Below are 14,053 nucleotides of genomic sequence, written 5' to 3' on the forward strand. Positions count from 1 at the left end.
AATACTTAATATACACTGTATACTAAATTTTGTCCTGGTATCTATGTTGAGTTTATTTTCAAAGAGTGAGTACTAAAAGAAATCAAAGACTAACAAGGTTCATTTCCCTAACATTGTTGTAAGATAAACATTGCAATAAAAATGTACGTTTTAAAGAAAACAAAGAAATATAGTTGTTTTACTATCTTCTCATGAACTACTAAATTAATATAAACTGCAATCATTAAATAAATATACATACAATAAGGCAAAACATGTTTGATGATTGATAAAATCGTTAAGAAAGAGATACATGTAGGAACAAGAGAAATCGCTGAAAGATCTGCATTTATGTATGAGGATTATATATGGTATGTTTAAAAATTGTTCAATTCTAGTCTGTTAGATATAAAATAACTGTGAAATCAGTATAATAAAACCAACCAACAATGATGCATGCATCGTTTAAAAACTTAACACAAACAAATATCATGCATTGTCAGCCAATATATGGTTTTATTGACTCTCATGGTTGTATGCATTTTGCTAACAACTACTCGTTTTCTTTGTGGATCCTGGAAAAGAAAATGTAGAATATAGAAGTGTCATTATTGAAAGTACCCAGTAGAAGATACATACATTATACTATATAATATTCCACAGTGATATCTAGTAAAATCAGTGGGAAGTGGCATGACTTTATACATTAATGCAATCATTTCAAGACGTCACGATTGTTTCTGTAAATCCTCAAACTAATTTTGATCAGGTAGTAGTTTTCCGTCGATTTTGATTAAAAGAAAATAACAAAACTCCACCAGGACATATACTTTGAAGGCTTATGCTACTTCTAGAACAATCTCTTAGCTAAAATGACCTCTGGTAAATCCAAATACTTATGCACCCTTAATATTCATTTTTAGGAAATATTGTGTGGTCATAGTATGGGCGCATGTTCTTTTTTCGCTTCATTTTTTTATGACAAACATTTGTCTCGATTTTACAAGAAATAACGAATTTACTTAAGGATTAAACACCTTTTTAAAAGAATTTATTGATGTAGAAACTCGACCAGTTAACTCACAAACAAGTAACCGAAGGACTTTTATGATATGTTTGTGAATGACTTTGTCAAGTTTATACACATATAAATTATCTAAAATGTTATTTTTAATTTTTTAATTGAAACGATACAACGTCTGCATTAATCAATCCAATAGCTGATATAGCGAACATAAAGAAGATGGATGAAATTAAGATCAATATATATAAATATATATATATACGATTCCATATTTATCGTCACATCACTGCATGGAAATGCTTGCCGCAGAAAGTACAAGACACAATCATAAAACCGTTCTTAGAACTTGGAATAAATGTGCCCAAATTTATGTATATGATTTTCCTCTATCAGAACATTTCTATGCATAAGTGTCCATACCATTCCCAGTTCTAGCAGTGTTCTTGTTAATCAACAGAGAACTAATTCATCCATTTATGTTGAATACAAATAACATTGGTTCAGTTTTTGTATTATTTGTTTTCCTGAACACATTAACATGATACTGAATTGCACGTCGTATACAAATTTACTTAACATATTTGTTTTGACAGCAGGCATAATGATTGACCTGTATCAATGTGTATTGAGTTCTCAACAAACAAAAATAAGAATAATAACTTACGCTCATAACAAGATTTCACATTTTCCGTTTTCAGGCTTTTCGCATAAAGTTAAGCATACAATTACTGTGTTTAAAACCAAATTTCACTTATCATAATCTTTTCCTTATTTGTTTTAATTGTTTCAAAATTCCCTGCCTACCTAAAACCCTTTGTTTATAGATATGAATACCAACTAATTAACTGATTTGAATGTGAAGTGCAATATCTTATCAAGATAGACGGGGAATTTTATCGGTATCCGGATCGTTCGCCCTGATTACATGTTCGCCCTAGGATCGTTCGAACTGAGTTTGTTCGCCCTGATAGTCCGTTGGCCCTGGGTTCGTTCGCCCTATATTTATTTATGAGTTCTGTTAAATACAGAATATTTGCCATATTTATATTAATTAAATAAAGTCCTTGGCTGTATTCAAGGTTATACTTTATTTTATAATTACTTTTAATTACTGTTACTTGAATTTTGATCGCTGATTAGGTGTCATTTGAATCTTTTTGTATCACTGATAGTTATATAAATTGTGTTTGATGGATTAATAAAAAAGAAGAAAATTTTCTCAAATAAAATAGTCAGCTTGGATCACGAGGGGGGGTTACCTATAGTTATATAAATATTTAAGAAAGAATGACCTATACTTGTATACAATACTTAAAATATGACCCATGCTTATATGAGCACTAACTCATTATCACTCATAGTTCATAAAGTTACCAGCTACCCTTAAGTTTTTATATATGAATTGACATCGTTTGGTGCATAAATATTTTATTGTTATATATACATGATTAACGCAGGGATTGTTGGATTGGTGTGTAGATCATACCCGAAACCAATGTACAGTTAGCAAACGTAAATGCATTTTTTATAGGATTTCATTAAAAAGGAGGGTCATTTTTATATAAAATCTCGCAAAATTATGACCCATATGTTTGGCACATCCCCGTATACCAAATAATAGGAAGTATCCCCCCCCCCCCCCGTGGCTTGGATGGGTAAAATTTAGTTTGAAATATAAAAATAAAAAAAGTCCTGAAATGTACTGAAACTTATAACCTAGTATAGCAGCTAGCTTTAGACAAGTTAACATGAAACATCGTAAATATTCGGCGAAGTTATAGACTGACTTCAACACATTCAATTATATACACACAACGCAACACTATACTAGAAAATAAAATCAGGGCGAACGGACTCGGGGCATACATGTATTAGGGCGAACCACAATCAGGGCGGACGGACCCGGATTCGAATTTTATCCGTGTTTGACATATTTGACAGCAGCAATTGTTGTCCTTTCAGGTATTATGACCTCATTATTTTGTTACTATGTACTTTCTATTCGTAAAATATCATTGATGATGCTATCAGTGTAAACTAAACAAATAATAGTTAAAATATAGTTATTTGAAGTAACGAATATTGTGTCAAGACAAGACACGTTTTCACTAGTTAATATTTTTTCCAAAACGTTTTACATTCAATTTGTCTTATAGGGGCCTTTTACAGCTGACTATATGCGGTATGGGCTTTGCTCATTGTTGAAGGCCGTACGGTGACCTATAATTGTTAATGTTTGTGTCATTTTGGTATTTTGTGGATAGTTGTCTCATTGGCTATCATACCACATCTTCTTTATTATAAATGTTATATATTTACAACATAAACCATAATCGTGACAATGCTCGAATAGGTTCATTTGAAGTTAAATAGAAAACAGTTTCAGAAAAACACGCTGTTGTATTTTAAAATCAGAAACAATTTTGTTTTAAATGTTTAACACGATAAATACTAACACTGACTAATGAAAACACTTATTTGAATCTTTAAATGCCATGCTTATAACAGAAAGTTATAAGTATATCCACAGAAAAAAAATGCTCATTTTGACATGGTTGGTTATTATCTTGTACAAGTAAAATATCATACTTGAGAAACCTACTTTGCGTAGAATTAGTAGTAAGGAAAACATATTTTATTATAAATGACGTGCAATGCTTGGTATATTTGATTTGAATCTACGAAGAAACAAGAACTTGTACATACCTTGTGTTTTTGCTGTCATTTGACGAAGTTTTATATTTGTTTCCCTCTTGATCTTCTGTTAAGCAAAAAAAACAAGATGAATATAAGTGTTCCGCATATTTGCTTTCCGTAATTTGTCTTGTTATACATATTGGGGTTTGTATTCATAATCGGTTGTATCATAATTTCCATGTTTAGGCTTACATCAATTATACGGTATAGGTTCATCTCATTGTTGGAAGCCGTATGGTTGATTATAATTGCTATCATCCACTTTATCTTCACCTCGGTGGATAGTTGTCTCGTTGCTCATCACACCACATCTCATTATTTGTATTCACAGTCAATTTTCATTAAACCATCTCTTAAAAGACTAAAGGGATAGTAGGGATCCCGTTAATTTGTTTACCCGCCACAATCTGGATATATATATGCTAGTCTCATGTCAGGAGTGTTGTCTAGTGGTTTTTGACTTCTGCTGTGTTCAATATTTTTATTCGTTCATTATTTACTATATAAATTAAGCCGTTAGTTTCCTCGTTTGAACTGTTATATGTCATTTTTGGGCTTTGTATCACGCGTATTACTATCCAGTATGGGCCGTACAGTGAGCAATATTTGTCAATCTATGAACAATTATCTTGTGGAGAATTGTCTCAATGTCATTCATTCCAACTATAAACATTTAAATATAATTTTCATTCTTTCTTCAATATTCAGATTTATCAATTATAGAAAATTAACATTTGTTTCGACAAGTTGTTTGTGGTCAATAAAGATATGTTTAGTCTTTTTTCATCTATTTAGTATTATTTTACGTGTATTCATCCACAGCATTCACAATTGACTTCAAAACTACCGAATAGTACTGCATTGACTGACGATAATTGTCTGAACAGTACTGAATTGACCGCAGAGGATCAATCTGAAAATTGGCTGAATAAAAAACATGCCTGAATATTTCTTTAATTAGACATTCTAGATGAGATGCAGATCAAACATAGTATAAGAATCTGTAAAGCTACGGTACATGATAAATCAAAATGGTTAGCTGTTACTAACATCATTGACCAGAGCAGTCATAATTGAAATTATGACTTATTATGCGAGGCATTAAGAACCCTAAGAGCAATATTTTCCGTGGAAGCACCTATACACATTCAAATTAGTAAAGTAGAAGTCAACAAGGCGAGGAACACAACAGCAATGTGGACTCTATAACTATGTGTTCATTTGTTATTCGACAGATCCTAGCTCTAAGAAATAAACCAATACCGTGGATTTTTTGTGTAAAATGGTGCTTTGAAATTCGACAAAATATATCTCCATCAAACTGTTAACATAAAGAAAATATAAACATTTAAATACGATAATGTTTTTGGTTAAATCTGCGAGGAAAAAAGTATTATTCGTGTCAAAATTATTATTCAAATTAGAACATTAGCGATATTTTTTTGGTTGTTGTGTGTTTTGCTGTAAGTGTTATTAGTTTGCGTCATGGATGTGTACTCGATATCTTTTTTTATCGTATTTGTTTTAATCAAAAGCAGTTCAAAACGACACTGTATAAAATAAAATTAATTGTACACTGACCCTGCTTCTTAGAGCGCTTGTAAGCCCAGTAAGCAATGACTAGTGATCCAACCGCTGCTACAGCACTCACAGCACCTATTATTCCATTAACTACTGTATCCGCTGTGAAAGAAATAATTACATCGATATAAAACTATCAACTATCGGTTTCAAATTGAACATTATAAAAAAGTAATAAAAATGTATATATGCTAGTAATAAACGTATAGATGACATTGTCAAGAATGAAATAAAAATCACCAATGAATATACTGATGATGGGATAGTGTACACCTTTTACTCAACATTACATTCCAAAGATTACAGACAATATGAAACAAGAGGACAACATTGCAATAAAAAATATTTTTTTGACCGTGCACATTTATATTTATTAATTCGACATATGACTATGAATAAAGGCAACAGTTGTATACCGCTGTTCAAAACTCATAAATCCGTGGACAAAAACAAAATCGGGGTAACAAACTAAAACCGAGGGAAACGCATTAAATATAAGAGGAGAACAACGACACAACACCGAAAAGCAACACACACAGAAACGGACCAAGCATCAAACAAAATAACACGAGAATAACAAATATAACATCAAAACCAAATACATGAATATGGGATAGACAAGTACCGTGTCACGTCTTATCTTAATATCTTTAAAATAAGAGAAAACAAACGACACAACGTTAAAATGCAACACACACAGAAACGAAAAATGATATAACAACGGCCATCTTCCTGACTTGGTACAGGACATTTTTTAAAGAGGAATAAAAATGGTGGGTTGAACCTGATTTTGTGGCATGCCAAACCTCGCACTTTAATGGCAAAGTTAAATATAACATTGAAATGACAACATAATATTACAGGACTACAATACAAATAAATAGGAGAACATATTAGACAAAGAAAAACATGATTAATAGATAACAAAGAGCATCAGGTTTAAAATTTAATACGCCAAACACGCGCCTCGTCCTCACAAGACTCACCATTGACGCCCAGATATAAAAAATCGAAAGTGAAAAAAGTACAAAGTTGTACAGCACTGAAGATCAAAAGTTGAAAAAGGTTGTGCCAAATACGGCGTTGTTGTTATGCTTGGGATAAGAACATCCTTATTTTTTAGAACAATTCATGCTATAGCAAACAGTGAATTTTATCAAATGAATATGAAAGAGATATACATAATGAAACTGAAGTATTAACTAATTACAGAAAAATAAACCCGAATACATAATGCGAAGACCAACACAGAATAGACACATTCGATTCAGTCCAGGCGTCAACGCAATAAATCATAAAAATGACGTCACATACGATGGCGAAAAGGCACAAATGTTACGCCACATAAGAACTTATGAAATTTAGAAACAGCACGACGTCACATATGAAAAACTTTAATTCAAAAGTAACATAGAATTATAAGTGATTTAAGAATAAAGATTATATTAGAACTAAATACTGATATTACATTTAAACACAATGCATATTGCAATTCTTATTAATAGCAATTAACTGTAATATATATATGTATATGTCCAGCTTGTTATGAATCCAACTTCAAACGTAAATTATCGTACAAAATCAAACATAATTAATAAAGGCGGTGATTAATTTTTCTTTCCGTAACACCTAAATATAATAAAAAGACGTCAACACATTTGACAAAATCCGATGAGAATTACAAATATAACATTAAACATTTAAACTAAATACATGAATTTGGGATAAACAAGTACCGAAACACGTCTTAGAGTAATGCGAATTCCCATTCAGCAAAACAGTCACAATCGGGAATAAGTCACGTTTGTTAATTAAAAGATTAGACGATATAATGACAAACCACAATCTCCCATGTGGTAAAAATGTCCTAAGCTAGTTTGGTTAAAGAGACAGTAAACTGAAAAAACAGGACTGAGTGTTTCAAACTTATAAATGATGACATTTATGACTAAATAGACAAATTTTACACAAATACTCAGTATACAAATGATATCTTTTGATAAAATACATACTGTTGTCTGTGTCATCATCCGAATCATCAGAGTTAGTGTCTGGTGTAACTCCTGCTTTAACTAAAAGTAGATGAAAATGTTTAGAAAAATGATCAAATTTGGTAAATCATATCATTTACTAATTGAGATAAAGAAAGGAATAAGCTCTTCAAATAATACCAATTGGTTCTTCGTGGGCAATATTTACTGAGATTAATCTGGCATTATGTTATAAAAAGATACAAATGTCATATATTTAATCTCATAATCTCAGAAAACGTACATCTTATTAACATGGGGACCAATGCACTATATATCTAGTGATGAGCTGTTTACTGATACATGTGATATTTTAAAGAGTAAAAGAAAATTATAGTTTATACATATGGATATATGCATGCATAAAAGTACACACGTAAACTGTTGTTGCACCGGTTTCACTCCGTTTAGAGTAAATGTGATTCCCTAAAGTTGTGTTTGTGTAGCTGTTCATGTTCTGTGTCCCTTTTTAAATAAAATTTTGAAATTTAAACTTTTGCATTTATAGTTTTAGACATAGATTCTTCTAGTTGTATGACTTAACAAATAGTCATTATCATGAGTCACACCAAACAGAACTCAATTATACCATTTTCTATAGGAGGGTTCGCCTTAACTGTATGTTTTCAATTTTGGTTTTAAATTGTTAAAATCTCATTTGACCTATTCTCAGTACATTTTTCTGAGAAAAACTAAAAAAAATACATATCTGTATCAATTTAAAAGGATTTTCCCAAAGTAATGCCCTGTCGTAATCAAAAAGTCTAAACATTTCTTCGAATTTCTATAATAACACCTGATTGTTCGGAAGCAATGTAGTTCATATTCGTTACAGGACATTTAAAGAAAAAAATGGTGGTTCAACGCTACTTGTTGTGTTACACACCATATAAAAATTGTTCAGAATTTTACAACCTGATCTATGATTTGAATATTGTACAGTCAATCACAGACAATGCACATCAATACATATCACCCTGACGGTTTTCCTATATATGCGTATCTTAAGCATGTTGTGACAAAGACGCCACGAAAGATAGAATATTGACAATTAAAAGACATATAATAGTCCCACCTGTCAATTTTGCTGGGAAGCTTCTACCGGTACCGACAGAGTTAACAGCCAAACATGTATATTCACCAGTCATCGATTCCATTGCCATTGGAATGATAAGCGATGGATTATCAACGGTTACTCCCATGATTCCAATCGAAGCAGATGAAAGTCTTGTTATTGAGCCATGTATATATCTCTCCCAGTACACCCTTGAAATGGCTGGAAAGGCATTTTTGATAGAACAAGTGAGAGTTATTGTGTAACCAATGCCTGTTAGGTGCGTCATAGATGGAACATCAACATCAGGAATACCTGCAACAATAAAGAGTATTACAATGTTGTTCGTTTACAGTGTGTATAACATTTAATTAAAATTGAATAAGACCTTAATCTTTATTGAAAAAAACTTACCGATACATTTTGCTCATGTGCTATAAACATGAACATCATTTCCTCTGTGGCAAATATCCACAGCCGGTAAAACTAACCATTAGCTTTACTAGATTGATTTTTCGATGGTATGTCAGGACATATTTCAAAGTTCGTCTATTATTATGGAAGACTGAAATGACTCTACTGTTGGGACATAATCTTACATGCATTGTTTCATGCATAACTAATATATTACATTGCAGTACTGGTTAAAATAAATCAAACCTATTAACTTGATGTTAAATGCAGAAGTCTTGATGATACAAGTTGAAAAACAATATTACCTCCTATAACATTGAGTTTAATTGCTGAACTATAGCCCATTCCAAATTCATTGACTGCAAAGCATTTGTATAATCCTGCATCCGAATCTGTTGCGTGGATTAATATTAGTGACGGATTTGCAACAGTTATGCCTTCAGTTCCAGAAGTCCCAGTATTTATTACATATTTGATACCATTTAATTCTTTCTCCCAGTAAATTTCGGTTGCAGGTGGTATTGCGTTCACAACGCATGATATGTGTACTTTTTCACCATACTTCACTTGTAGCAAATCCGCTGTGATACTTATATATGGTAGCTCTAAAATACAGAAAATAGTGTCTAGACGGTTGATAGTTCATAAATGTTAATCAATAATTTAGCACATTTATAATTTCTGAATACTTTGTATGGCCAAAATTATAGACAGAACATTGAAAAACTGTAGGTAAAAAGTTATTGTTATTGTAAAATCAGACATCTCAACATATCATATTAATAATTTTTGATAAAACCTTACCACCGATGACTTCTAAATTTGTGGCTTCGCTGTATCCTATTCCGACATCATTGGAAGCTATACATCTGTAAGATCCGTTATTTGATGTAGTGGTTTTTACTATAGTCAGCGAGGGTGCATCTAATGAAACTCCTTGCACTCCAGCAGTCCAACTATTAATCACATTTTTCGTACCATTAAATTCTCTCTCCCAGTAAACATTTGTGATAGGTGGGTTAGAAGTTATATTGCAGGCAATTGTTACGTTTTCCCCGTACTTTATTGAATACCTAGTATCTTTAACATAAACAGTTGGTACATCTGCAATTCAATTGTGGAATATTACATGTTCAACCAAATAAACACATGGGCAGAAATTACAGAGAGAAACGCATGCAACAAAATGAACTTTTTTTTCTTTTAAATCAGTTTTTCTCTCTATTATTTGAAGAGTGTGGTACGTGTTTCTTAAAAATAAACATTATCACCAATGTGATAAACAAACAGATACAATAAATACTAATATTTGATTTCAATACACAATACACTGCTATTCCCCATGTTCAATTGGTTGACTTCATAAAATCATTAAACAGCGCTGTTTCTATACAAATAGCAAACGTAGCTTTTCTTTTTTTTTTTTTTGGGGGGGGGGGGGGGGGTATAATTATTCTTGTTTTTTTAAAAGAAACCAGATTGATTCTATCAGAAAAAACACTGAAGATGCTAATATCAAAATATCTGACTTTTTGATAAGACAATATATATTGGTTGAGTTTGTAGGATTGATATATTTCAACCGAAAGTTCGGTTTAATTGTGTCTCATTGTGCATTCCTAATTTCTTCATTGTACTCGTATGAAGCAGGATTTATTTAGAATCTTCTTAAAAGCACCTTGCGTAATTCCTCATTTCACTTTTATATATTATATTGATGATGTCCTATCACATTTATGTCATTATGTACATCTCATATATCCTGGTTCACTTGAAATTGAGGATAATACAAACAAGACCTGAGCGTCAATATTTCCCCAGATGGACCAATCCTTACTAAAATGTATGACAACTGGTACGATTTTAACATCCGAATGAGATATGATAGTGTTAAAATGTTTGAATGTATGTTTTGATATTGAAAACATAAAGGAAAAAATATTGAAAACCACAACTGAACTAATAGGAATACATAACAAACTAAAATGTACACAGAAAACAACAAAACGAAACGATAGTAAACAACGGAAAAGTACAAAAATAACATGCTAGGTCATAACGTTAAGCACCAAATAAGTATACCCTTGTTTTACCTCCAGTAACAATAACATTTATTGGTCGACTTTGTCCTGTTCCAATATCATTTCTAGCGTAACAGGTGTAGGTTCCAGATTCAGACGATGTCACTTTCAAAATGGTGAGTGATGGCGTTCTAATGGAACTTCCTGATATCCCGTCCATCTTTTCTGAAATCTTTGTTATGATTCCCTTATTATTGTACTTCCAATATATCTCATTTACGGGATCCTGTTCAGATGAACGAACTAAACAGTTGACGGTGAGTGAACTTCCGTATGTCACCACATACCGGTTTGATTCAATGTTTACAACAGGATATTTTGAATCTATAATGGAAACTTACGTATATTATATAAATCATTCTAGTTTTTAGGATAGGATTCTGTATCGAGATCGTAGCAATTACTGATGCATTGATTTGACAATTTTGAGGAAATGACTGCATTAGATTCTTCTTCTTTCTGTGTGAAACCCTTGACCTAAACTAATTACAGTCCTTGGATGGTGAAAACTTCCCAATAACACCATACACCATTACACCATTACACCATACACATTGTACCATGCATTACACCATACACCTTTTCTTCATACACCTTACACATTACACTATACACCATTCCCCATACTATCTACACGATCCGAAATTACCAATTATGCAATTAAATTTCAAATATTAGGATTAATATAATTGTTTATGTTCACAATACGAAAAAAAAAGATAAAAAGAACTTCGTTTTAAACCAATGAAGTGTCATATACCATCATTCACACCATTCAATATCGCACATTACACAATAACACCATTCATCAAACACCATTACTACATTCCCCTTACAACATACACCATAGCACCATACACCTTACACCATTGCATTATATGCCATACAGCATTACACCATACACGTTTGTTGGGGAAGTTTAAACCATCCAAGGGCTGTATCAAAGCAGAAGATACTTGTAAATTTTTAGACTACCATTCATAAATCTAGGTTTAAAGAAATCGACATCATCTTATGTAATACACACAATTTTCAGCAAAACTGTGAATTGTGCTTACTTATTCTTTTATTAAGTATTTGGCGCTACTATTCTTAATCTTTAGTTTTTGAGGTTGTTTAATCTCGAAATGTTGGATTTTGCACAACAATGTTATAGGGGAAACTACCAATGATGACATGATATAGCGCTCTACAAACATTCGAAATTCTTTTCTTTCAAACGACAAAAACATCATTTATGTAATCCCCATATGATGGAAGATTTCGTCCCCAATAAAAAGTTATTGATTATTTCTGTGATTTGATTTTTCAACAGTCTGTCGATATTCCAAAAAGTACAAATTGCACATTCCTGTAGCATCATTTTTTTTATTTGTAGATAGTTATCAAAGGTACCAGGATTATAAATTAGTACGCCAGACGCGCATTTCGTCCACATAAAACTCATCAGTGACGCTCATATCGAAATAGTTATAAACCAAACAAATACAAAGTTTAAGAGCATTGAGGATCCAAAATTTCAAAAAGTTGTGCCAAATACGGCTAAGGTAATCTATGCCTTGGATAAGAAAATCCTTAGTGTTTCGAAAAATTCAAAGTTTTGTAAACAGGAAATTTATAAAAATGACCACATAATTGATATTCATGTCAACACCGAAGTGCTGACTACTGGGCTGGAGATACCCTCGGGGACGAAACGTCCACCAGCAGAGGCATCGACCCAGTTGTGTAAATAGTTATCAAAGGTACCAGGATTATAATTTAGTACGCCAGACGCGCGTTTCGTCCACATAAGACTCACTCATGTTATAATCATGCTATGATGCAAAATGCATACCAAAGACGACAAGAAAGGAAAAGAACAATTTTTATCTTCATTTTACACTCATATATATATATTTATGCAATGAATATATCTTGGTGAAATTATGAATTGGAAAGTAATTATCTTGATATCGAAACAAAATGCCGAGTATTTGATAATTGTACTGGTATAATCATAACTCTACAATCAACAAAATATTGTAAAGACAAAATAAAAGGCAACAGTCGCATATCGCTGTTCAAAAATCATAAATCGATTCAGAGTTATATCTACAATGTAATAGTCTTTACTAAGAAAAAAACATTCTTTCGCCAGAAATTCAAATACTAGTGCCTTCGTCTTACTTGTCTTATTATCTGTTTTGTGTTATGTTATCTTTCAGTTTTATTCTGTATTAGCATTGTTGACATAATAAAAATTGGTTCAACATGTTCAATATGTTTCGTTACGGAAAAAAATATAAAACTTCTTACCCCCTAATACTTTCAAAGAAGTGGGGTTGCTTTTTCCAGTTCCAAAAGCATTAATAGCCAAGCATACATACTGCCCTTCATCATCTGTAGTTACTCGGCGGATGGTCAACGATGGTAAAAAGACCGTTGAACCATATAATACATTAGTACTAGACGATGTTATATTCATGACTGTACCATGAGATTCTTTTTGCCAGTATACATCGTATTGCCTTGGAAAAGAATCAACAATGCATTCTAGAGTCAAATCCCAACCATACCCTCTGATATATTCCGCATCTGGTATGGTAACATTTGGAACATCTGTAAAATGCGATAAAAATATACTACTACTTCGTAATTAGATAATTTTACTGGTATAATAAACAAAATATTTTAAAGACAAAATAAACGGCAACAGTCGCATATCGGTATTCAAAAATCATAAATCGATTCAGAGTTACATCTAATAGTCTTTACTAAGAAAAAAACATTCTTTCGCCAGAAATTCAAATACTAGTGCCTTCGTCTTACTTGTCTTATTATCTGTTTTGTGTTATGTTATCTTTCAGTTGTATTTTGTATTATCATTGTTGACATAATATAGGTATATAAACATTAAATAAATTGGTTCAACATGTTCAATATGCGTCGTTACTGAAAAAAATATAAAACATCTTACCCCCTAATACTTTCAAAAAAGTGGGGTTGCTTTTTCCAGTTCCCATAATATTAACAGCCAAGCATATGTACTGCCCTTCATAATATGTAGTTACTCGGAAGATGGTCAATGATGGTACAGCGACATTTGCACCAAATACATTAATACTAGACGATGTTATATTCATAACTGTACCATGAGATTCTTTTTGCCAGTATACATCGTAGTGCTTTGGAGTAGAATCAATAATGCAGA

The 14,053-nt window shown here is 32.0% G+C and overlaps 1 protein-coding gene across 1 annotated transcript; it reads right to left on the reverse strand.

Moving 5' to 3' along the window:
* Positions 1-310: 310 nt before the first annotated feature.
* LOC139503024 (cell adhesion molecule CEACAM5-like) lies at positions 311-13,922 on the reverse strand. The gene is made up of 10 exons (XM_071292689.1): positions 13,820-13,922; positions 13,159-13,461; positions 10,873-11,184; positions 9,584-9,883; positions 9,085-9,384; positions 8,387-8,680; positions 7,294-7,353; positions 5,282-5,383; positions 3,710-3,764; positions 311-554 (listed from the first exon to the last, which is right to left on the reverse strand). The coding sequence occupies exons 1-10, from the start codon at positions 13,863-13,865 to the stop codon at positions 533-535; spliced, it is 1,794 nt and encodes a 597-aa protein (XP_071148790.1). The 5' UTR covers positions 13,866-13,922; the 3' UTR covers positions 311-532.
* Positions 13,923-14,053: the final 131 nt, after the last annotated feature.

The sequence above is a fragment of the Mytilus edulis genome, chromosome 14, assembly GCF_963676685.1.
Source record: "Mytilus edulis chromosome 14, xbMytEdul2.2, whole genome shotgun sequence".
Lineage (NCBI taxonomy): Eukaryota > Metazoa > Mollusca > Bivalvia > Mytilida > Mytilidae > Mytilus > Mytilus edulis.

Coding starts and splice junctions, on each gene's coding strand:
- LOC139503024 (XM_071292689.1), bottom strand. CDS start 13,865: ATGGGAACTGGAAAAAGCAACCCCACTTTTTTGAAAGTATTAGGGG. Junction 9,884..10,872: donor AAATGTTATTGTTACTGGAG/GTAAAACAAGGG, acceptor ATTGAATTGCAG/ATGTACCAACTGTTTATGTT. Junction 7,354..8,386: donor CTTCCCAGCAAAATTGACAG/GTGGGACTATTA, acceptor ATCTACTTTTAG/TTAAAGCAGGAGTTACACCA.